Raw genomic sequence first — 25,012 nt, forward strand, 5'->3', positions numbered from 1 at the left:
CTTGGGTGTCGAGACAAATCCGGTTTCCTATGGGTGGTCTGTATTTGCTTGCTATGCAGATACAACTATGTCTCAACACTTAACCCCGTGTACCCAAGTTTACAAATAAGTCCGTAGCTTTTTTTGACATCCATGGTCTCTGACAGGGGCATGATTAATGAGGGAAGCGTATGTCGTTCCCCCCACCCCCAAAGTGCTCCTGTACAAATACACCATGGAATGCCCGAGGAATTTTTATTGCACTTTCAGTAAGGAAATGATTACTTAGAGTAATGCCACTTATTTGCTTTCGCTTCAAAGCAGGTTTTTTTTAAAGGGCTGTTGCTATATTTTGAAGTGCTGGTAATTTGACTATTAACACATGACTTAACTATATTTGTGCTAATGGAGTTGTACTAGTCATAATGCAGTCAGCAGGGTTTTATTTTATTTATTAGGCCTCAAAGCATACGTTGAAATACCACATTGTGTGTGTGTGTGTGTGTGTGTGTGTGTGTGTGTGTGTGTGTGTGTGTGTGTCGTGTGTGTTCGTGTGTGCGTGCGTGCATGCGTGCGTGCGTGCGTGCATGCGTGCGGTAACAGGATAAAGTGGCCAACACATGGTGCAGCTTGAACCTCCTGATAAAGATCAGAACCATCCTGTCCATCAATTCCCAGCTCTACCTCAGGTAATCTCTCTATCTATCCATCCAGCTCCTCATCTCACCCTCTCCCATCTCTTATTCTTTAGTAGGCTATTTTATATTCTACCCTCTTGACTTCCATCCTTCCATCCCTCTGTCTGTTCTCCCTTCCTTCCTTCCTTCCTTCCTTCCTTCCTTCCTTCCTTCCTTCCTTCCTTCCTTCCGTCCTTACTCCTCTTCCTCTCCCCCTCATGTCTCCACTCCTTTCTCCCTCGGGAAAGCCACAGAGCTTATCTAAGAGATTGAAGACGACGATACAGGGGAGTGAAAACAAGATTATCTCTCATAATAATATCTTGAGAAGGGCCTCTGAATGTTGGATCACAGCTGCTCTGGGAAAATGCACAGCTACTGGAAATCTGGTGACAAGTGCCTGAATGGCTCAAGGAAGTACTGAAGCACGCGTGGTATAAAGGACAAGAGGCTGGCTATCGAGTAACAACATAGCTCATTTGTTTGTTCATTCTCAAGTGCGACACGTCTGTCATTACGGATCAAGTTGTGCTGTAACCTCATTGTTGCACCAGTGCTTAAGAAAACAGCACTGATGGGTATACAGGGAAGCTGCATCCTTCAGGCGGGGCGATGTGGAGTTTACCGCTGCCTTGCTCAAAATCCATCAGTACGGTACATGTACTGGTGTTGGCTATCATTATAAGATAGCACGTGAAGGCTGTACGGGTGGGAAGAGAGAGGACGTATAGGAAAGGTCCCATGTAATCACAATTGCGTGGCATGTTCCTCGGCCTGCTGCCCCAGAGTGTCACAGGGAAACATGGATATGACATGTTATTTTAGCCAAAGCTGTTTATTCCGCCAAGGGGCCTAGAGGATAGCAAGGAAAATCCAAGGTGGGGACACAACAGTCATGTCATCATGGTGGGGCATACTTAAATAACCTGGTAGGCTAAATTTAGGGTTCCTGTGTTCGCGGCATGGACACATTGCTGCCAGACTGCTAAGTCAGAGGATTAGGCTGGACCTCTTTGACTGCAGTGCATTTCAAACAAATGAAAAACACTCTTGTCCTCCTGGCAGTGGGAGTGGATTACTAAATGCGTGTGTGTGGGTGTACTGTGTACTTAGAATGAATCAGCCGTGAAAAGTGATCTGAGTCTTTCCAGCCTTGTGTATACACACTTGCACACTCTCACACGCACACACACGCACACATATGTACATGCAGTCACTCACTTTCCTATCTGTCTTTCATCTCTACTGCCTAGCTTTGTCAGTCTGTCTCCATCTTCCCTTCTGTCCTGTCTGTCTGCTTGTGTGTCTTTCATTTATTCATCTAATCTGTTGGACATGACACAGTACAGACTGCTGACAGCCCGTGTTGGTTGTGGTGGGGTTTTTCTGATCCACCTCTGCCTCCCATGGGGAGATTTTAGGCCGTAATGGATTCTCATTACATGGCTGCCCTCACACTTCTCACCCGCTGACTGCCCCATCCTTTATCACATATACACACACGCGCACACACACACACACACACACACACACTGACACATGCTTACACTCTCTTCCAGTGCCTCTACCCTCAGTGAGTGACAATTGAACGGTTAAACTAATGCCATGTTGTCCTATGTGGGGGACCAGTATTGTTGCTTTTCCTAAATAGCAGGGGTCTTATGGGGCTGACCGAGCTGTGCCTAAAAAGGGCTTGCTGGTCTCAGTTAGATTCCACGGTGTGTGTTTTCTGAAGACTTTTTATGCAGTCAAAATTGCAATAGTGGAGTCATTGCACTGAAATGCATCTTTTTTCTATTTATAAGTTGTCCCTTGCCCTTATAACCTGCATGTTAAACTAACTAACTAACTAACTAACTAACTAACTAAATAAATAAAAACAGTTGCTGAAATGGCAAATGTCTTAATAGTATGGATTTTTATGCATGTAAACCCTCAGCAAATCTATTTGACTTTTTCTCTCAGAACATATAGTCTCTTGGTGTGCGGTCATCTGATGCTCGTGTGTATTGTCTTTCAGTTTTGCCCTCACTCTCCTGGCAGTCCTACCTTCATCCATCAGGCTGCTGATGAAACCGACATTTTGGCAGTTCAGACTGGCCTTGGTGAGTTTCTTTTGCTGGATTAACACTACCAATAAAAAAAGCGAGCTGAACATTTTAAATCTTCCCGTCCACAATGCAGCAACTGTCTTTCAGTCTGAATACTTATGACCAGTCAACCCAACCAAACCAGAAAAAAGAGCATTTTTATCATGAAGTCTGATTTTGGTTTGAATTTTAGATATTGGATTTTCACACAAATAGTAATTAATGTTTTGCATTGTAAATAACTAATTCTCTTTCTGTTTGTACCAGTATAGCTCTGTGATAAGTACTAGTTGTTCTGAGCAATATCGTTCTCAATCTTACTTTCAGGTTAACTCGTCACTGGCCTTTTTTCTCTTGTCCTACCAAGTCCATGAGAAGTCCATCCTTCTGTCCGCCCTGTGAGTAGGAAGCTGAAAACCAACTTTGGCGGGGTTGCGTCTCCATGAGGAAAAAAAAAATTCCCCTTTTTTCTCCCCAATTGTATCCAGTCAATTACGGCACTCTTCCAAGCTGTCTCAGTCGCTGCTCTGCCCCCTCTGCCGATCCGGGGAGGGCTGCAGACTACCACATGCCTCCTCCGATACGTGTGGAGTCGCCAGCCGCTTCTTTTCACCTGACAGTGAGGCGTTTCACCAGGGGGATATAGCACGTGGTAGGATCACGCTATTCTCCCCCCCCCCCCCCCGAACAGGCGCCTCAACTGACCAGAGGAGGCGCTAGTGCAGCGACCAGGACACATACTCACATCTGGCTTCCCCTTTTGCAGACACGGCCAATTGTGTCTGTAGGGATGCCCAACCAAGCCAGATGTAACACGGGGATTCGAACCAGCGATCCCGTGTTGGTAGGCAACAGAATAGACCGCTACGCTACCCAGATTCCCCTCGGTGAGAAATTTGATCAAATTCAACAACAATGCCCCAACCCTCCCCCTACCTGTAGTAACTGGCTAAAGATTGTTCATGACATAAATAGATTTTTTTGGGGGGGGGGGGCTGACATGATGATCAGCTTGTACACAGAGCTGTCGAGTATAGGTCTGTCTGAGTACAGACCTACTGACTGAGGGGTTATGCCCCGCTGTCATCATGCTTAGTTCCACTCAATCACAAAGGTGCTACCTTCTTGCATCCATGACCATTGATTGATATTTTCTGTGGTGTGTGTGTGTGTGTGTGTGTGTGTGTGTCCATCCCTGTATCAGAGCTGTTCCATTTTTAACACACTCTTAGATTGAATGCAATATATATGAGCATGTGCGCTTTGGCGCCTGTAGGTGGAGTATGGGGCACTGGGCTAGATTTGTCAGAGTGGGATTCGGTTCCCAGATCTTGGTCTCATCTATTAATCTAGATTAGGGTAGATTGTTGCTCTATTAACTATTGAGTTGTATTTCCCACCTGTCCTCCTGAATCAATCCGTAATGCATGTCCAGGGATTAGGAAAGAATGGCAGGCGGCAGCTCAAGGCGTTATTTGCCGAGGATCAATTATTGGGCTGTAACAGGATCGCCTAAGAGCACTGGCTGTAATTATGGGCTCGGGGACCAGTGGAAAAGTGCCTCTCTCAGAGCGGCGTGTGGAGCTAGCCAGCTAGCACTGAAACGGGGAGCCGGAATTTTCTCACATGCGCGTCACACAAACACGACATCGTCTCTGCGACTGAACAGAGAGTGATGGACTTCATTTCGTATCAGAACACCGTATGCAGATTCAAGTGGCGTGTTAAGCCGTGAATCTGTGTCTGCTGAAGACAAATTTCACAAACAACTCAGAATACACGCCTGGCTGATAGGACATCACCTTTAGTGTTTGAAGCCGAGTATTTCGGTTGTCTTAACTTTTATTTAACGTTTCTACACTAAGTATACCTGAGAGTACTTTTAAATGTCATATACTGATATTTAGCTATTAACTTTCTGAAGCAATGGATGCTGAGTTTTTAGGAATGAGCTTTGTTAAAACGGCCTGATACCTTTCAGTGAAATGTGGCGGATATCAGGGGTTCAAACTTGGCTCAGACCTAGCATGCCCCATCTTCTTGTCTTGCTGTCAAATGGTAATTGACTTTAAATACTGTACAGAGTGAGTATATCAAACCTTGTACTTTTACAGACCCGTCTGCCTGCTGCTGAATGATCTCCCCTTGATAGCCATTTGGTTTCTGCAGACTTCTACATTCAGGTAAGTCCAAGCTAAATAAAGTCCTTTTATCGTGTTCAAATAGTAAATCAGTGACTCGGAACCCTTAGATACGTGATTGATTGTCTCTGTGTCATCCACTTAAATATGCCGGGGTATTCTCCAGTCTTCCTGTGACCTTGAAGAGGGAGTAAGCAATAAAAAATATGGATAGATTGATAACCACGCATGAGTTTCCAATCGATATAAAATCAGTATTTTTCCTTATATCAGGGTTTCTTAAACTCTTTGGCGTGGACACACAAATGAGATTTTTTTAAATTTTTTATTCTGATCCCTGGATTAAAAGATCATGGAATATTGTTACTGGCATTTGCCCGCAGCTCATTTTGAAGCCCAAACTATCTGTTAAACTCTTAGTTTACACCATCATTTATTCAAGATTAAACCCAAGGCAGAGCCTGAGTCTTGGAGGAATGATAGAAATGGTGCGGTGGTGGGGGTTGAGATGACGGTTGTGGGTCACAGAGGGCTAGTTGCCTATGGTCTTTAACTTTTCCAGCTGTTGGTAAATTCTCCCAGCAGCACTAATTGTTGTGCACATGGTTTAATACAAGGATATCTGTGGATTACATGGCATAGCCCACATGCCTGTTCTCTAAGAGTGTGTTGTGTAAGGACAGGAGATCGTTTTGTAGCTGCTCCTCAGTACAGTCCGAGATGGACTCTCTCCTAATCTGCACCCTCCACATGCCCCATCACTGGTGGGGGGGGGGGATCTTTTGTTAGCCTAACTGGCCAAATGAATGCTCAAGCACATCGATTGTAAGCAGGCTGAATGCCCCTAGTATGTTAAACTGATGAAGTATGTATTTCTGCAATGTCAAACATTTATTTACTGAAGAGAGCTGGTCTTGTTGGATTTAGGATGAGAATCACTGGTTTGTTGTGAGTGGTTAGGTTTTTATATGCTGAGGATATATGATATTTGCTAAGAGTCAATTGTTGTTCTTTTCCATGTGCCTCCACTAAAATAAATTAAGCTTTGCATGAAATTCAGACCCATCTCTCCCCAGGGGATACGCTGCTTGTTTAAGGTCCTGTTAAATGAAAAATGTATTTTCACAGTATTGTTGCTTATATTTGCACTTAACCCTGTTAAGTGCAACTAACAGTGTTTAGAAGTTCACGAAAAATATTTTTTTGTTTTATTTTTGTGTTTATTAGAGTGTTTTTCTCTTCTCGACCAATTCAATATATTTTTAGTTACGTTATCCTGCGCTTGCGGGAGGGCACTAACAAAAATGTCCAGTTATTTAGAGAGAGATTGAGAGAAGATCACTCGTCTTCTTTCAAACACCAAACTGAAACTAACCAATAGCATATTGATGCCGTTATCCAAGCCGTTTATCTGAATTCGGGTCGTGGGATGCTGGAGCCTATCCCGGCAGTCATTGGGCAGCAGACCGGCAGACACCCCGGACAGGCCGCCAGTCCATCACAGGGCCGACACATTCACACCTAGGGACAATTGAGTAGGCCGATTAATTAATGGTCAATTGATGTCCACATTCTTCTAAAAAATGCCCAGCCATTATTTGCGGTTAGTCAAATCAAACCCCCCCGCCCCCTCACAAAATCCGTCTTGGCCGGTCCATTTCATTCGGATTTACATCAAATCGCAGAAGTTTGCAGGGCTACAAATGCCATTCCATGGTACCTTTAAGTCCAGTCCCTTTGGTGTGAATTTTAAAATTCGCTTAAATGGTTTACTCCTTTCTAGACTGTGTGTATGTTATCTGAGCATATTCAAAAGTCTTAAGTACTCTGTATGTTCTCCACCACACTATCTTGGCAATATTTAGAGGATGGAGCCGTGAGGCAAAAGTCAGAAAACTTAGTGGGATTTGTACAAAAATGAATTCGCAAACCTGATATAGACAGGCTCAGGCATTGGCTGGTACAGTAAATATTGCAATCCTGTGATGGACTACATTGTTTTTTGTAGCATCCCCTTTTCTGGATGTACTGGTCCTGTGCATATGTCCTTGTACTGTGTGTATCTAATGGATACATCTATCCTGCTATCTATGTTGGACCTCTACAACAGCTATATCCGTAGGGTGATATCCGTTGTCCCTTTTTGCACAGTTGGACAAGGATGTCAGCCAAACTGCTAATTCATTATATTCTGAAGGTACCATTGTTCTTGTTCCTATTCCTCTGTGCAGCATGCTGCCTTTGTTTCTGAAAGATGGTCTGCTGGCGCCCTACGTGGGGACCTCACTGGCCTTCCTCCTCCTCAGCATTTACTTGCTGTCTGCGCTGGAGCACTGTTCAGAGGAGGAGCTGAGACTGGGGGCCTACCACAGGTTGTACCCCTGCCTACCTAGACTGGACCTGGCCTGTATAGTCAAATGGAAGGTAAGTTTGGATTAAGCCCTGGCTCAACCAAACAAGGTAAAATAAGCCTTTAATCAAGTTTCATGAATCAAATTGTGCCTGTTACTGGAGCGAAACAGCCATGAAAGAATAATCAAAGGGAAATCACATTCATTCATTCATTCAGCAGAATTTTCCCCCGTTTCTTGTTGTGATTTAAACAAACAGCAGCTCCTAATACCAATTTTTTTACTTGGCCCTCATTCACGCCTTGCATTTGCTCTTCATTTGTTTTCTCTTTTGTGAGAAAAGGCGGGACACGCAGGCTAGCATGGCCTTGGTAGAAGTTGATAGATCAAAACGTTGTCCATTAAAATGGGCATAAGTGGAATGTTGTCACTTTAGAATAACTCATGTGCTGTATCTGTTTGTGTTTGAATAAGTTTCTAAAAGAAAACGTTCACAGCTGCACTTGCAAAAACAAATGGCACAGGCCTCGGGATTCCTCAGTGGCAAATTCTGCTAGAGGGGCACTTGACCTGAATTGCATGAGTATGAGAAGACATATCCAACTGTATAAATAAAGATCATATGCTGTTGTAAGATGTGCAAGCTGTCCAAGGATGAAAGCAACTGCCAAGCAAAGAGTTATTTATCACTTATTTAAGTTTCTGCAGCATCCAAAGTGAGTGTGCTGTCGACCCCTTAGTGAGAGTGGGACTGGTAGGGTGTCAGAGATTGAGAGAAGGTGTCTTTTTATAGAGCATGTCATTAACACAGGTTTGCCTAGATATATTTATTTACACAAGCGGCATGAATAATGAGGCCCGGTCTCAGTGGTAGGGTTTCACAGAGAGGGTGCCAGGAAAGGAGTGGTAGTGGGGGTCGCAGCGCTGCTTAAAGGAACAGTTGCTTAAACTTAACTTAAACTTAACTTTAAATACATACATGGGTTGATAGCTTGTGATACAGAGAGCCCGTACCAAAATTTTCAGGCATGTTTGACCATTTATGAGAAATTTGTGTTTGTGTCACTGTTGTTGTGCCACTAGGAGGCACCATGAAGCATGCAGAAAGATTTTTGGTTTGTGGCGTCACAAAGTACTGAGAAAATACTGAGAAATTTCATCGGTGTCACTGTTCAGTAGAGACGAGGCCAAAACGTGTAAGCCAAAATCAATTTGCACGGACAAGATGACGGGAAGCAGCGTGTACAAATCGGACTAATGGTGTCTTCTAATGCGGGGAAATGAATTGGTTGACTTAATGGCCTAAAATCCCAATGCTTTAAGTCTTAACTCGCTGTGTGCTGAGCCAGCTTGGCATCACAGCATTTACACAAGCGACCTGGGGAGATTCATTTTCATTTTTAGTAATTGTTCCGATAACATTATTCATAAAAAAAAAATCCATGATACGGGAATTCTGTGTAATAGCTTGCGTTTGGTGTAAGGATATCTTCGTTGCATGAGCCCTTTATTTCCAGTCACTTGCATGAATTGTTTGTTTATATCATAATCCATCCTCCTGTGCTTTTATCACATCTACCTTTCCTTTAATTTGTTTCCCCCATGTTACTCACTAATTAATGGCTAAGTAGTAGATCCCAAGTAGACGCGTTAATCGTTTTCCTCAACACCGGTTTACAGTCTTCCATCATTTAGCAGGCTTGTAGGGCCGGATCCAAATGATCTGTAATGAGCCTGCCCTGCACCACTATGTGATATCACAAGCTTTGATCTTTTATACAGCAGCCCTGATGGCCAATTCTGTTCCCGTCATACAGTAATAAATATGCAAGAGAAGTCTTTTAAATGTAATCACTCAGCAGTCTCATATTATGGTTCCACTTGAAATTGAATTAAGAGGAAAGCTAACTGTTTGTTCTCAGCCTGAGGTACCCGGTCTTTTCATCATTTTTCGAGGAGGGCCATTCTCGGAATGTTAAGACAATAATCCAAAAAACAGATTGACAAAAAAAAAAAAATCAATATAATTTTGACTGATCTTTTTCAGTGAGGAGAGCGGTGTCCTATAGGATGGCAGTGCCCATATATACCGTTCTTTATCAAGGCAGGGGTGGCCACCCGGATCATATGAAGAATAGATGTAAAAGGAGGTGTAAGAGAATAATGATGCATTTGAGTATCGCGATACTATCCTTCACGATATAGTATCAGTTTTCTAAATCACTGCGTCGATTCTTAAAGCTGCATTAAGCAATTTTTTTATGTTGACAGTGAATCAAGTGACCCCCTGTAATATGAAAGGATTGCTAATACTGTCAATCACATTGAGACTCAACACCCCACTCTACAGTTTTCCTTAATTTTCAGCTCATTGTTTGGTTTTGTCAGTCCAGTTAAAGCACACCTCCCTCTCTGGTTTAGTTCCTGTCTTCTTGTTCTCTCGTTCTTTCCGTTTTTTGAAAATTTTGGCGAAGGTTAGGTATTGTTTTCTAATGGTTGAGGTTGGGATAAGGTTTTGGTTTGAGGTTAGGGTCACATATTCAATGCAAGTTACGAATCTGGTCTGGGACCAGCGTCCACGAGCAGTTTCGCTCACGGAGAGGAGAGAGGAAGCAAGTCCGATGACATCGAAACATGTATGACGTTTGCAAGTTCTTAGGCTAACATGTTGGCAAGCCATTGCATACTTGCACATGCAGAAGAAATGGAGCAACATCACCATCATATGTGAGCACTACCTATCCGGGGGAGAAAAAAAGGATAGCGAATGTGCTGCTTGTTATAGTTCAGCCACTGTAGAGACATCATGGGAGAGGTGGGGAGCAGCTTAGCTATGATTTTGTGTTTTGAAATCTCTGTAGCACTACCGTCTGACATCTGGTGGTCACAAATCACTTTCATTCAGCTTTGCGGTTACACACAAAGAGACGATGCACCGGCACAACTTAAATGTCGTTTCCATCTTCAACCACTAGGTGGCAGGTGCATTATTGTAACAGGGCTGCACAGAACCACAACAAAAGCAGGCGTTGCCAGGGCCAAACTAGCTATGGCTCTGATTAGTCTGATTATATGTGTATTAATGTGTTTTCTTTATTACATTTTTATGAAAATTTGACAGAATACATCAATATACTGCAGTGTTTATAGTATCATAATTTCACAATATACTGAACCGTGATATGGATTGTATTGCCAAATTCTTGCCAATCTCGGCCCTAGTGAAGGGCATGGCAAAAGTTTAAGCTATAAGCCAGAGTCGTCTTATTAGATGGGTATCCTGCTTGTTGAGCACTTATAGATTTATACAGAATTTATACAGATTTATACGTAATTTATACAGAATTTCCCACCGCTAAAAAAATTAGGCCCTTTACGAGTTATAATTAGCAGTTGATCGTCTTGATGATAAGTGGGGGGAAATCTTGTTGTAAAAAAAACACATTGTGTTATAACAGGAACAAAATTAGGGTGCAGTCTTCATGTGTGCTGTCCTTCATTTTAAATAGTGTTGACAACAACTGATGACTGCTCCATCTTTCTTTCATCCTTCTGTTGTTCCACTGCTTCACCATAGCCATGACTGCTTGGCCTTTTTCCAGGGGTACTCAAGTTTCTGTATTTTTGTCAGAGCTGAGCTCTACATTTAATGCGATGTCATCGATATCAACTGATTCCTGCCCCATCGTCCCTTGTTGCAGTTCTACATCAGCGTTGCAGTCATGGTTGGTTTGACCGTCACAAGTGTGGTGGCCGCCCCTCCTGCTCGATTCCCAGATTTGTTTCCTGTGTTGGTGTCTGGCTTTGCTTTCTTACAATTCCTGGGTACGCTCATCTACTTTAACATTGTCCAGTTCAGCGGGCCACCGAGCAGAAAGAGCCAGAAGAAGACTAACTAACATCGTGCCGAAGAAGGGAATGTATACCCCAACATGTTTGGAACTAATTTTGCTCTTAAAAAAGCTGGCGTTACAAACTGTTCCATGAAATGTTCCATCTGACCTTCTTTGTACGGGATGGCTGTTTTACACCACACCATCATGTGTACCCAATTAGATTACCATGAACGATCATAAGGGGAGAATGAAAATCTTCTTTGCAAGATGGTAACTCAAAGGGAGGTCACAACATCATGTGAAAGCAAATGGCAGTAACAGAGTAAATATGATTGGTCAAAATGAAAGATCAGCTCTCTCCACTCTGTTGGCTTTTACTCAGAATCACCCTTTTACCATGTCACTTGAATTCTTTTTACCTGGGCCAATGATAATTGAGTCCTTGCCGAAATCAATTTGCATCAATTTCAATCAGTAGAATAGACATGTTCAAGTAAAGAAAGGCAAACTGTGTACAGCTTTTCATGATGGAAGACTGGATGAGAAGTTAATGGTAATCTTAAATTTGCTTAAATTCAAATTTAAGCAAAGAATTGGGTCTGGCTTCCATGTTCAAATTAGGCTATGTCCATGTAACATCTTGTTCATTTTTTTTTTTAAACCAAGATCAATACAGTTCAGTAACATTGTTCACACAGCAGTGGTTTTTCATTGCTTATTCATTCTTGTGAATTTTTAAAGGCAATTTTCTACATTTTGTACCCACCATTAAAGTGATTTTGTACAAACTTTTTTCATAAATAAATCAAAAACAATTGAAGTGCTTCATGTAAGTCATCCATTAACTACCTTCACAAAGCAGTCTTATAAACAGGGTCCAAAATTAACTTTTTTGGCTTACCTGCCAAAGTGGCTGGTAAATGAAAACATTTGCTGGCCAGTTTTTTTTTTTTTTTTTTTTTTACAAGCCAAAAAAAAAAAAGCTTTTTACTGTTACAATTTCCCGTTATTACTATTTAGCGTATCATCTTGGTCTCATGCAAATCTCAGTTATTATAATTATTATTGTAGTGTTCAGTAATGATAGTAGTAACACTAATTATATGCAGACATATTTATTCACCTGTTTCAAAACTAAAGTGTGACACGTTTGAATTAATAAATTCAGCGGTATTCGCCTTTAAGTGCAAGAAGGCTCATTATTAAGGAGTTTGAGAATATAACAGTTATAGAGGAATTAACAATAACAAGTTAAAATAAGTATCGCTTAGCTTGACGTCACAGCAAACCAGCAGCTTTCTCCAACGCGTGTAGGAAATTCATTTTTTTCTCCCCGGCCAGAGTGGCGAGTGGTCTCCACAATTTACTCGCCAGAGACTAAATTTACCCACAGTTGGTGACTTGGCGAGTGTTAATTTTGGAACCTGCTTCTAAATCACGTTCGTAGGCAATAACTGGACAAAAAGTATATATTCAACGGCTTTTATTCAAGAGTAAATATTCATTACAGCTCGGGATTCTCCTGGAGGTCAACACAAAAGGAATGTACAGTTAAAAGACAACCAGCAACAGGACGGGTCTTAAAAAGAGATGATGGAAGGTGACGCACCAGAATATAATCCCATAAAGTTGAAATACCACAGAGGAAAAAAAAAAAGGTACAAGAAATCTCCCCCCCTCCTCTCCCTACAAGTTAATGACAGGCATTAAAAAAATCCATTACAACAATAAATGTTATCAGGTCAGCGAGGGCTGCCTGAGGAAGTGGGGCAGTGGGCCCGGCCCTCTGCTTGAGGGCAACCGAGATCTGAGGCTTCAGTCGCTACACTGGGAAATGAGCATGAGCTGTCGATTTGGGGGCCGGGTTAAAGGTTGTGCCCTCCTCCTTGTTATCAATTTGCTTGGACACCCTGTCAAATCAATTCTGTAGGTTGTTGCTTGTGAAAGTAGAGAAAATTACCCACTGAACAGACGATAAAACTAAAAATCCCAGCAAATGGTGTAAAATGAACATCCAAACAAAACTAACCTAAATTGCAACTTTTTTTTTTTTAAAAGGCAAGAGTTAAAACCCTTGAGCATCTGATAACATCTTGCCATACCTCAAGCTGCAAAGGGCAATATCAATAGGGGCAACAAGTTGCACAGTTGCAAGGGTTTTGAAACAGACGATATGTAGTGGCAAACTAACATATAAAAGTCATAATTTCAAAACAACATACCTTTGTAAAAGAATGTGGGTGACGCAATACTTTGGTGCAAGCATAGATAGTTCTGCTTAAGCAGATGAGGATTGGCCTTCTTGGAGATGAGTAGTTCAGTGAGCAGACAGCCAGGTAACAGTATGTAAGCAGTGAAGGGAGAGTGAAAAGAGCATCCCTGTTGGTCAGGGACAGTTAAACCTTTTGTTTTGCCTAAGACTCGATTCTCATCTTTGAACCCAAGATTATTAAAACATTACATGTGGGATCTTAATAGGTATAATTAATGGGAGCTAGTTTTGTGCAATCATAGTTTGTACAGCCGAGGGTGCAGTAGCAAAGGATCAGAAGCGGACATGAGAACACCAGTGGCCCTTCTCCCAATCTCTTCAGAGGCCTGTATGAAAACATTAGTTTTGTTTATGGGTGTGTTGGCTTTGTCCTTCACGTGGCCTCTAAGGGCGATAAAGTGAGAGTTACACGATCTGCCTTGAGCAGAAATAGGAAATGTTGCTGTGAACACCAGCTGTTGCCCGGGTCGACTCGGGCAGTGACAGGCCTCGGCCTTCCCAGGCACTGCCAAATAAAGAGACTACCGAGTGGTGTGTGTGTGTGTGTACCCGTGTGAGACTGCAAGTGCATTTGTCTATGTGATTCTCACACCCTCTCCTGTTTTTTGGGGTTATAAAAGGTGTGAATTGCCCAGGTGGGAAAGATTGCATAGTATCAGTCCTAATGGGGATGAAGGTTGCCTTCTGAAAGGACATTATTTTTACAGTGAAGCTGCATGCCGGTTATTGTAGAATCAACATTTGTCAGCAGTCAGGCAGAGGCTCCACCAAGGTAGACGACGGCCGAACATAAACGTGTCTGGGGCTTTGTTCTCACAGCTTCTGACACGATCCCCGATGAGTGACGGCTTCAGAGACATCTCTGCCTCTCAACCAACAGCGCAGATTCCACATTCATCACCCGCCTCATCTCCCGGGGAACATGCGCACAGTGCTACACAAGACGGGAGAGCAATTCCGTTAGCTGTCAGCAGCGAAGACGCCTCACTAACAAAAACCCGGGGAATATGGAAGAGGATAACATGAGTGTAACCCCACTGGCACTCGGTGATATTGTGCGCACCACAGTAAACATCAAGACCGAATGGTAATCTGTTTATAAAGGAGGAAAAGAGGTAACACATTTGTTTACACATGCTATATATGCATTTGGTGGTAAACTCAAGGTGTGCTGCACTGGATCTTGGTCTGAACAGTCGATAAGGGATTAAGTAGATGAATTTACCTCATCCCACAATGGATTTAAGAAACTCATAGGAGCTGCCCTTCCTCAAGTCTTCTGCAAAGAGAATTAATGAAATCGTTATCAGGATGATCAAGGTTAAGTTTCTTTTTAAAAAAAAATCCATTTTGTTTAAATATGAAGAAATATGATTAGTACGACAGAAATATTAGGAAATGATGGAGCAATTAAAAGATGGGAAACTCCATTAGAAATGATTGGGATATTGGTAACTGAAAATAAAATTAAAAATTGCATCCATGCAAAAGGTTAATCAATACTTTTGCAGTGCACTCAGATGTCACTTAGGAATGCTGTTCAGTAGGTTGCAGTGTTAATATTGCAATGAAAGAAAGCACATTTTCTGCCCGCTGAGATGAAATGCAACAACATCCACTAAGAAATCATGACTGGGAGGACTGCATACTCTACAGCGAATGGCGCCGATCGAAGGCTGCCGCCTTCAGTTTGACCAAAACACCCTAATATACAGCCTCCCCCCTTTAATTGCAACTGTGTGTTTAATCAAAAAGCATAAAACTCCGGGTTGGTAGGTGGCATCTGTCCACGAGGCCTCCCAGGATTGATGTACCAGAGTTGACATGTTGCCTGGGCCCGTAGCCCACCATTTGAGACACAGTCCCATCACTTTTATGAGGTCTTAAGGAATCCTCTGTTTTAATACAGCCCATTACTGCCAACATACAAATCTTACCCGACATGGCACCGTCTATGGCCTGATCAATTTTTATACTGCTGAGCCGTCCCCTTTCCCCTCATTTTGTCATCTCAAAATTCATATTACAGAGGATTTTCTTATTGGAAAATTGCAATAAAAATACGTTACCATGCTGGAGATGTGAACGAGTCAGTACTTGGCCGTAACTAAAATGCTTTAGAGAAAATAAAATTTGTTTCCCTAGTAAGCAGAACTGTTTAAATGTTATTTATTTTTATGCTTCTAAGAAAATATATTGTGAAGTGCAACATTGATTTAGAACATAACCATGTCTCGGCACAGGTTCAAGGAGCAGAATTTATGAATCCTTTGCACAACTCCTTTAATTGAATTTTCCAAATCTCTCACCACACACAAATAATCAATACCCGCTGCTGAGGGAAACTTGCCTCAGAATTATTATGGTCTTTCTTTTTCAATTCTGTAGTCATCAGCACATACAGGTACCACGGGTATTCGTAATGGCTGGACTATACCCATAGGATTTATGCTCGCCCCAAGCCTGATTGCTCACCGAAAGTGTGACTGCTCTAGACTGCTTACTGAAACTTTTGTTAACCTTAAAGCACAGCTGTTAAGTACTCTCTAACACCATGCTTTCCACTTTGAGGAAAAAAGTTGTTGGAATACGAGACTGTGATAGCAGAGTAAGGAAGAAAAGGGGATGACAAGACGAGAGAGGGAGAAAATGCAAAGGAAGAAGAAAGGCGAGGAAAGTGAGAAGGGGGGAGGGCGTGTTGGGGTGGAGGTTAGGGAAGTGGGATCAGAGGTTTGCCCGTCAAAGTTAATATATCCTGGTGGAATTAATCTGCTGCCTTGGCAGAGCGGTGGTGCTGAAGGCTTGGCCTGATGCCTGACAGGGTGGGGGAGGCCAGGGTACAGAACCTGAGCAGACAGAAAGGGCAATTCCTGGTGTGCTTTTTGCAAGATGGCGACCATTCAACATGGACCTCCAAAGTGGTGCATCATTTTGATGCCTGTATATCTGTCTCCCTCGTGAGCACAAATGCTCTGACACTGACGAAAAGGCAGGAGGTGGAGCTGGAGGTGGCAGAGTTGAAGATTTTAATTGGGAGTGATGAAGAAGGACAGGATTAGGAACGAGTATATTAGAGGGACAGCTCAGGTTGGACGGTTTGGAGAAAAAGCAAGAGAGGCAAGATTGAGATGGTTTGGACATGTGTGGAGGAGAGATACTGGGTATATTGGGAGAAGGATGCTGAAGATGGAGCTGCCAGGGAAGAGGAAAAGAGGAAGGCCAAAGAGGAGGTTTATGGATGTGGTGAGGGGGGACATGCAGGTGGCTGGTGTGACAGACGAAGATGCAGAGGACAGGAAGAGATGGAAACGGATGAGCCGCTGTGGTGACCCCTAATGGGCGCAGCCGAAAGTAGTAGTTGTAGTATACATCAGCACAAATGCTCCATCTAAAAATTTCGATATGCGTGGGAATGCTCCCTCTGTCAATTCATGTGCTTCGGCCGTGGGCTACGAGCTTAGCACAAGTATTCTAAGCCTGTCTGTGGTATCACATACCCTTCGCACCGGACTAGTGACCTTGAAAATACACAGGTTGACCAACAGTTTCCACCCGGATAAGCAGAACCTACAACATAAGTCCGGTCAGGATCAGGTTCGGACTCCCCATCACTCAGTATCTAAGTTCATGTTACTCCGTGTTTGGAGCATCATGTCATATTCCTGGCTGAACTCAGAATGTTAACATATTTGCTTTTGAGGACATTCAAAGGTGATAGCCTGTAGGACATTCCTGCGTACGCGACTTGGTGTCATTTGCCTTCTACACAGGCTGGACCCTGATCAGCATTTCATAATATTCTTGGGTTGTGTGTGTGACAGACATATGAGCGCTGTCTCCAGTCACACTGAATCACTCTGGTGAATGACTAACTTCAGTAAGTGAGCACAGAGGAACATCCTTCCCCAAGCCCAAATACATTTACTCACAGGGAATGTTTTATGGCAGCCCATCAGGTAACTGGAAGTCCGTAGTCACATGGAATCATGCTGTGGTCACAAAACCCCCAAGCACACCACAAAGAAGCTTTTTAAAGACTCAAGAAGCAAAAGAAGGGGGGGGGGATCCCATAAAACATGTAACCACCCTCAACTAATGTTTCAGATCAGTGTGCAATAGTAGACCAGAAAGTACATTTTAAATTCAAAGCTTTTATTCGCCACAATTGTTCATTTTCAGATATTTAGTGATTGTAGGGATGCGTCAATTACCAAAGTGGATTTGCATGACACCATTTTTAGTGAGAACCAAGTATATGAATTGCAAACAGTGAATTAAAATAACCTATAAATCAACCACCAGGGTGTGCTTTAAAGAGACCTTGAGTGTTGCTCAAACTGAACAAATCCATTTATCTATTAGTGCTTCACTGTAGTTTATCAATGGGCCTGTGGAAAACAAAGACATCGACTTGCAGGGCCAGAACAGAATACTTTTGCAGATGGTATTGTGGATGTGAATGTTGTCAGAAATAATGACAAACACTAGCCGGCCGATCATAACAATATTTCCATTAGATAAGTTCAGCAAGTTCACAAAACAAAAAACAAAACCCAGTGACTGCATTCATTTTTTTCCCTTATAAGATGTAGCATGTTAGCCCCCCAACGCTTTATGTCGTCCATGGATTGTGTTTCTCACAACCAGTTCCAGAGCTTATCTATTTTCAAGAGCTACTGTGAACCCAAGTGGCTGGAACTATTTCTACAGCACACAAGAGCTGCAATTCATTTGTTAGTCACGTCTGCTGGATGAGCTAAAATAACTGAATCTACACAATCATGGGTTTGAACATTGACGGTGTCGGGAGGGTTTGTTGGGAAAGTGAACCGGAACAACACAGTCAGTGCTAAGGGTGCTTGGAGCATTTACCCTTTTCATCAGATCTCCTTACGCCTCCCCATGCATTTAGCACATGAACCTGAGGACTGAATGCCATAGGGGCCAATCCGAATATTTTACTCTACGCCGGGATCATGCTTCATGACACCATCACCATCATCTGTCTGGATTTCACACTCCATGAAGTAATAGGCCATAGCCTCCGTAGCTTGGATAACAGTTTGTTTATCTAAAATGTGTCTCTCTCCAGGCACAAAGGGGCCCAACTTTCTCCCCGAGCTATCTGCCTTCATGTTGTGAAGTCTGTTGTTGTAAGGAGGTTTATGCGAAACTGATAAATTTCATGGCTCTATCATGTGATAAAAAATGTGACCTTCCTGTGGTGTGGCTGCATGATGTAATATGTATGTACGGCTGTCTTACTGGAACTAATTAAAACAATTTCTAACAACCTCAACGGAAAACAAGCTCCACTTCGCACAATACCCCTATTCATTTTCTACAAGTCACCATTATGTGATTAGATCACAAGAATTGCTTTGCTGGAGGCTTAATATGTGCTTAAAATAATCAAATTAATTCTCCCTGGGAAATCTGCTCATTGACTTGTTTGTGTTACCATAACAAAATGTTTTCCTCCTAAGTTCACAGAGCATGCAATTATCCAAACAATTTTAACAGGCACCCGCTGAAGCTGTTAGAACAGCTAAGAAATGGGAGGAAACAAATCAAATCAAGTAGATACTAGATGTCTCTGGAAATCAACAAGGCTTTGTGACCACATACTCTTCTTGCCCAAGTCAATCAGCTTGCAAAATAAAATTGGAACACAAACTATTTTCTTGTAATCCCTTGATGTTGAGACATAAGGACCAGATCACGGTTTCAGCTCGTCTCCGCCCAGTAAATACTTTTGAAAATGCCTTTTTTTGAGAGGATGGAGAGCAAGATGGGACAAGGGGGTGTACGTCTAGGCCTGGGCGACATTGACAAAATCAAATATCACAATATTTTTGACTGAATACCTCAATATTGATAATCTGATGGGGTTTTTTTGGGGGGGAGGGTGACTAATGCTGCTTTCATAGGATATTTACACACAAGAATCCATCCATCCATCCATTATCCAAACCACTTATCCTGCTCTCAGGGTCGCAGGGATGATGGAGCCTATCCCAGCAGTCATTGGGAGGCAGGCAGAGAGACACCCTGGACAGGCCGCCGGTCCATCACAGGGCCGACACACACATTCACACCTAGGGACAATTTAGTACGGCCGATTCACCTGACCTCCATGTCTTTAGACTGTGGGAGGAAACCCGAGAACCCGGGGGAAACCCACACAGACACGGGGAGAACATACAAACTCCACACAGAGGACGACGCAGGACAACCCCAAAGGTTGGACTACCCTGGAGCTTGAACCCAGGACCTTCTTGCTGTGAGGCGACCACGCTAACCACTGCGCCACCCACACACAAGAATATTCTAAGAAATTATCATTGGTAATGTGGCTATGATGACCAAACAGGTAGAGGCATTCATTGTTCATTTCACTCGGCTAAAACACACTAATAAGCTCAGAAAATTGCATCACTTACAAGTAATGCAACCTTTAAGACCAGGGAATGACAACATTTAAGTTATATAACGCTACAACGACAACCAAAATCCCTGATGGTATCTAGTCTCATATCATGATTTTGATCTTATATAGATAAATTCCCCAGCTCTACTGTGCACCTCTTTAACTCGGGGTGTGGAGATGAACCTCTGACTGACATCAGACTACTTCAACATCTTCAATACTATATCACTGATAGAGATGGTGCTGGCAATGCTGCAGGGGTAAAAATTTCAACCGAAAGAGGGCGGCACAGCTACTATTTTGTTTTGTTTTTTTGTTTAAAGTGGTTTGATAAAGTTATCTTGGCCAATTTTGAGATTATGGCTGGTAATGATAGATTTCATCAGATAGAAGGCACATAGACATATAATATATGGCTCAAAAATCATGATCTAGTGTTTCATTACACTTTAAACAAATTTGATGCAGGTTGCTGCCTATAATGGCCAAAACAATTATGACACTTGTAAAAAACCAGGCCGCTAGCCAGCTTTTATGGCTGCAGTGTCAAGGTCAGTTCACTCAAACCAAAAACAAAATGTGTATTGAGCTTCTGTTTGAGAAGCCACAATAATTCTCAACGCACACAAGACGCTACCTGAACCTAAGTTTTTAAGTTCAAGGTGCCCCTAAAAAAAGCCTCTGAGAAAATGTGCAGAGAAATTCCACAGCAGCTGTATATGTTTGTATGTAGCAGCTCAGCTGGTAAACCTTTACAGAGCCTTGAACAATTATTCCACCCTCAGCTTTACTCAGCAAACTTGTGTCTTGTGCCCAACTGTTTTGGTCATAAAATTTTTACCATGATCAACATCATAATATTCAAACAAAGTTTAATGTGTGTGTTTTTCTTGATGGTGAGAAGCAATCTTTTATAGCTGCATACATAAAACATTGTTTACTCCGAAACTGTGTTAAGTTTATTACATTTATTAGCAGGTCAATTACCTTGACTGGAGTTCTGGCAGACATAGTTTCTTTTTAAACAGGACTCTGCTCTGGATACTGAAAGCACAACATGCCATTACAAATCAATTATAAATGGGGGAACATCGGCCAGAGAGTCTGGGCAAAATGTCAAAAGAATACAAAATTAGAAGTACTTTCTGCCTTCATTACTAAAGCCAAAATATGAATCGCATGTAATTTCATTTTCACAATATGGTGGTTTACTGAAGAATATAGCCTGTTTCTCTCTAATTGAAACTAATTTTTGAACTGTAACTTGGCTGTCCACAATAGCATAATACCACAAAATCTGAGGGCTACTTACTCAGCTCACTGTGCCTCTTCAGTTCAGTTCTGAAGTCAGCAGAACCTCTGGTGAAGAAACTCCTCAGCTCACTGCTGCTCTCTGCTGACTGATCAAAATATAGGGTCAGGGATGAAATGGCAATTGAAAACACAGCGTAATAATGAGAAGAAAGGGTATTCAAATCCTAAAAAAAAAACAGAAAAGAAAAATGTCATCCCTGCATGCATCTATTTTAAATCACAAATCCAGGGCATAAAAGAGGGTTCGGTATCTAGTATTACCGTCATCCTTCAATTTGAGGATACGATGGAGACTACATTTCCTCCCTCTTTGAACATGGGGACAAAAGAAAAAAGTGTCACTCACGACTATTTCCTCTAGCTCTTGCCTGGCCTTGAAGAATGACTTGAGTGAGCTTTCCAATTTGAATCTCAGGGACTGCCATCTAGGCAAAGAAAAAGAATGGTGAATGTCATACAAGTTTAAAATGTGGGACTGCTATGTGAACTCATTCAAACCTCTTTGTACGACATTTTGTGAAAGCATGCAGTGAAGAACTCACTGACCATAGTATTGACAGCCATATGGAAACTGAGCAGAAGCAATGCAAAGTAACCAGCAAATAACTAGTGAGCTATTTGTGAGCTGTTGGTGAGCTAACCCAGGTTCAACCAGTTACCAGTAGATAACTGGTTGAACCTGGGTTGTAAGCAAAGTCCAAAAAATGAGCATGAGAAGTACATGAAAGAGCATGAAAAGCATGTAATTGAAAGAAGTTCAAATATCATACAGCATAAAATGTCTGAAATGTACTTTCACAGCTATCCCAAATGAATTTGTTCAAGTTAAAGAAAAAAATCAATTTCAAATCACTAATTCCCAATTACTATTTGCACAAATTGCAATGCACTACTGTGTTGAAATTTACAATTAACTGATAAACTGTCAGTGTATTGTGAAATATTGACTTTGGTATTACTGGAACTCCAAATTAAACCTGGTATTAGGTTTGAATAAAGACTGATGATGTGCCATGCAGCTGTTATGAAACTATGGTTCACGCAGAGAGAGCTCGTTAGGAATGTTGTTAGGAATATACTGCAAAGTTCAGTTCGAGTAAAGTGTTATTGAAAGCACCATAAAATAAAAGTAATGCCTGTCTTGATGGATAGACCTGACACCAAATGTCTGCCTTGGCTAAGGAAATTGCTCTTTTGTTAAAGTGTTCTTATACAACTATTTTTAGTGCTATGTAAATCACTGATAATTCGGCCAGTGATGAATCTCCCTCATTCCGTGTCTCCTGTCATTAAATTCTGATATGTCATTATGACCATCAGGAAAGTGTGGCAGTTGAAATATATCAACTAATAAAGAGAGAGTGCTCGGTAACCCTTCACTTTACATCCTTTACTTTCATACTTTAATACAGTGACAATTATTGCCTGTAAAACAAATGTGGGTTAAAATACAGCCAAATAATTATTTATATAGTTATTGTTTATGTATTATTTATATAATTTCTAAAAATAATGAAGGAAATGGGAGATTTACAACTTGGGTACTCACTTTTCAAAATCTGTCAATGGGATTTGTTGAATTTGAGTGGTCGCCATGGCATGACCTGTTAATTGAAGAGCACAACACAGACTATCGAATGAATATCAGCATACATATGGATGCTTGATGTAGTCTTTTACTGCATATTCCTGTTGCCTTAGTGTGCTGTAGTTGATATGGCACACCAGGATTGAGGTCAAACATTACGCACTCTAGGCATTGTGTAAATAGTTCCAATAAATATCCTTTTCAAGGAAGGACATTAATGAGTTTAAATACAAAGAGTGGTTACAAGATACAGAACATACAGAGTCACTGTTTGGAGATAACACCATCCCAGAACCCCAAGACATTCATATCGGCAAAAAAATAAAAAAACAGCACCCCATCGGCGTGCACCACTACAATCAAACAATATATCACACACTCTTGAGACACCACTTCCCTACACGGCACAAATAGGTGTGCTGTCATGTTCCCAGACACATTGAGGATGTAACTGGGTGGAGAGATACTCTTGATATTGTAGAGCACATCCCCCTTCAAATGCTTGAAAATTAGGTCATCTGACAGCTGCGTTTGAATTGAATCTAATGGGAAGCCTGAACCGAAAATAACCATGGACATTTGAGAGGTCTTTTGTGGCATGATGTGTTGAAAATCTCCTCAGGTTTGTAATGTATTTACTGTACAATATCCTAAAAATCAGACTGCACTTATGTTGCATGCTGAACAGCTCTTGGTCCAGGCTGTGGTTATCTCTCAACTATTGAAGTGCAAGCCTGTGCCTGCTAAAATGTGCCATTTTAGGAACTGCATTGCAAATTCTTATTAGCGTACACTCCAACTTGCCCTATTCATTACCTCTTCCTATGCCTACCTATGCCCACTTAAAGGGGGCTGAGCTCTAGGTCCAGACTTTTTCACCCACCTAGCCCCAAAATTGTAGAATGAATTCCTATCTTCTGTCAGGGCTGCAGACTTACTTATTTATTCACAAATGGCCAAAAAGCTTTTCTTTTCCTAGGCGTACCATAATCCATCAACGGTCTCCAAACGTGACTACGATAGTTGTTGCTTTGTCCAGCAAAACTGAAGTCCCTTATCACTTGCATCACTACTGGGGAACTACCTGTTGCACACTTACACTAACTGTAAGTGATGCACAAACATATATGCTAAATGCTGACTCTCCAGTCACTTTAGATAAGTGTCTGTTAAATGAGAAAATGTAAATACACTTATCTACATGCCTGTTTCTGTTTCAAGAATTGCAGTGCCAGTTCGGGGAGAGTAGTCTGTGTCATGTGCTGGTATTTTGGAAGGTGTACCCTATTTAGGACAGAAAAAAAAATTTAATGGCAGGTAGTTTGACAATATGAAATACATTAGGCCATATGGATCTTACGGAACAATACCCGATTGGGATAAGTGGCTTGGATAATGGATGGAATCTTACAGAAAAAAAATAAGTTTGAAAATCACTGACAGTTTAAGGTTCTATTTTTAATTTATCCTTTAATGAAAGCATCATATCAACCAAACAAACGTATTACATATCATTATGTTGAATAGTTGTAGTAGTTGCAGAAGCAGTCATTAAATGACATTTATTTACTCACACGTTTGCCGCCATCCATGTGAAGAGCTCTTCTAGCACTGTAAAGGAACAGTATTTACATTAGATTAATGATGGACAAAGTAAAACAAGGACATCCTTGGGTAAAAGATCAACTCTACCTTAATGAGAAATTATAACAGCTGAAGAACAGTCATTAGACCTAACCAGAATATGAACACACCAGAGGACGAAAAATGTTACAAGTTTTCGTACAAGTGTTTGTCAAGACATGATTGACAGCATTTAGCAGAAAACACTGCTATCAATACGATAATGGCATATTGGTCGAAATTATGTCCACAAATACTGAGAAATGCAAAGAGTAAAGGGTAAGACGAGGCGATAAAAGTAAAAACAGCTTCACAAGTTACACTGTTAAGCTCTCCATCTAAATAGTCAATAAATCAATCAACCGAATAGTCAGACATTGCTTGTTATATGATCAGTCAAAATGAGAAAATGTTTCCCTTCCGCGAAGGTTTTTTAGCAGTTTCTGCAGTCAGGCGGAGGGTCGACTTTCTGCGGACCATTTCGTGTTGCTCTTGGCAAAGAGAGACTTTCGCTCTCTCTGGGGGAAAAAAAACTATTTCTCAAGTCGTAGCAGCATTCCAGTTTGTAAGCATTTGTTCGTGGAAGGTTTTTGCAACTAGTTTATAACGTTAAAGACGGTGAAAACCACTACTCACGGCATTTTCAACGAACTCCAACAAGCTCAAAGTAAAAGCAAAAAATATCCGAAACTGGCGCTTGTGCACTCATCA

The 25,012-nt window shown here is 41.7% G+C and overlaps 2 protein-coding genes across 2 annotated transcripts in view; one reads left to right on the top strand and one right to left on the bottom strand.

The window, feature by feature from the left end:
- alg6 (ALG6 alpha-1,3-glucosyltransferase) overlaps positions 1 to 11,879 on the top strand; it is a 20,085-nt gene extending 8,206 nt beyond the window's left edge. Inside the window, exons 9-14 of the mRNA XM_056277302.1 lie at positions 583 to 668; positions 2,677 to 2,761; positions 3,074 to 3,144; positions 4,861 to 4,929; positions 7,119 to 7,311; positions 10,940 to 11,879. Of these exons, the coding sequence (XP_056133277.1) occupies positions 583 to 668; positions 2,677 to 2,761; positions 3,074 to 3,144; positions 4,861 to 4,929; positions 7,119 to 7,311; positions 10,940 to 11,137 (702 nt within the window). The 3' untranslated portion in view covers positions 11,138 to 11,879. The remainder of the gene's footprint in view (positions 1 to 582; positions 669 to 2,676; positions 2,762 to 3,073; positions 3,145 to 4,860; positions 4,930 to 7,118; positions 7,312 to 10,939) is intronic.
- A 776-nt stretch (positions 11,880 to 12,655) lies between these two features.
- Positions 12,656 to 24,997, bottom strand: itgb3bp (integrin subunit beta 3 binding protein). Its single transcript, XM_056277303.1, has 9 exons — positions 24,938 to 24,997; positions 24,253 to 24,289; positions 23,884 to 23,962; positions 22,640 to 22,694; positions 21,437 to 21,515; positions 21,089 to 21,176; positions 20,764 to 20,820; positions 14,572 to 14,625; positions 12,656 to 14,280 (listed from the first exon to the last, which is right to left on the bottom strand). Exons 1-8 carry the CDS (start codon positions 24,940 to 24,942, stop codon positions 14,573 to 14,575), a joined length of 453 nt encoding a protein of 150 aa, XP_056133278.1. The 5' UTR covers positions 24,943 to 24,997; the 3' UTR covers positions 12,656 to 14,280; position 14,572.
- Between the last annotated feature and the right edge of the window lie 15 nt (positions 24,998 to 25,012).

This window comes from Lampris incognitus, chromosome 3 (genome assembly GCF_029633865.1).
Source record: "Lampris incognitus isolate fLamInc1 chromosome 3, fLamInc1.hap2, whole genome shotgun sequence".
NCBI classification, from domain to species: Eukaryota; Metazoa; Chordata; class Actinopteri; order Lampriformes; family Lampridae; genus Lampris; species Lampris incognitus.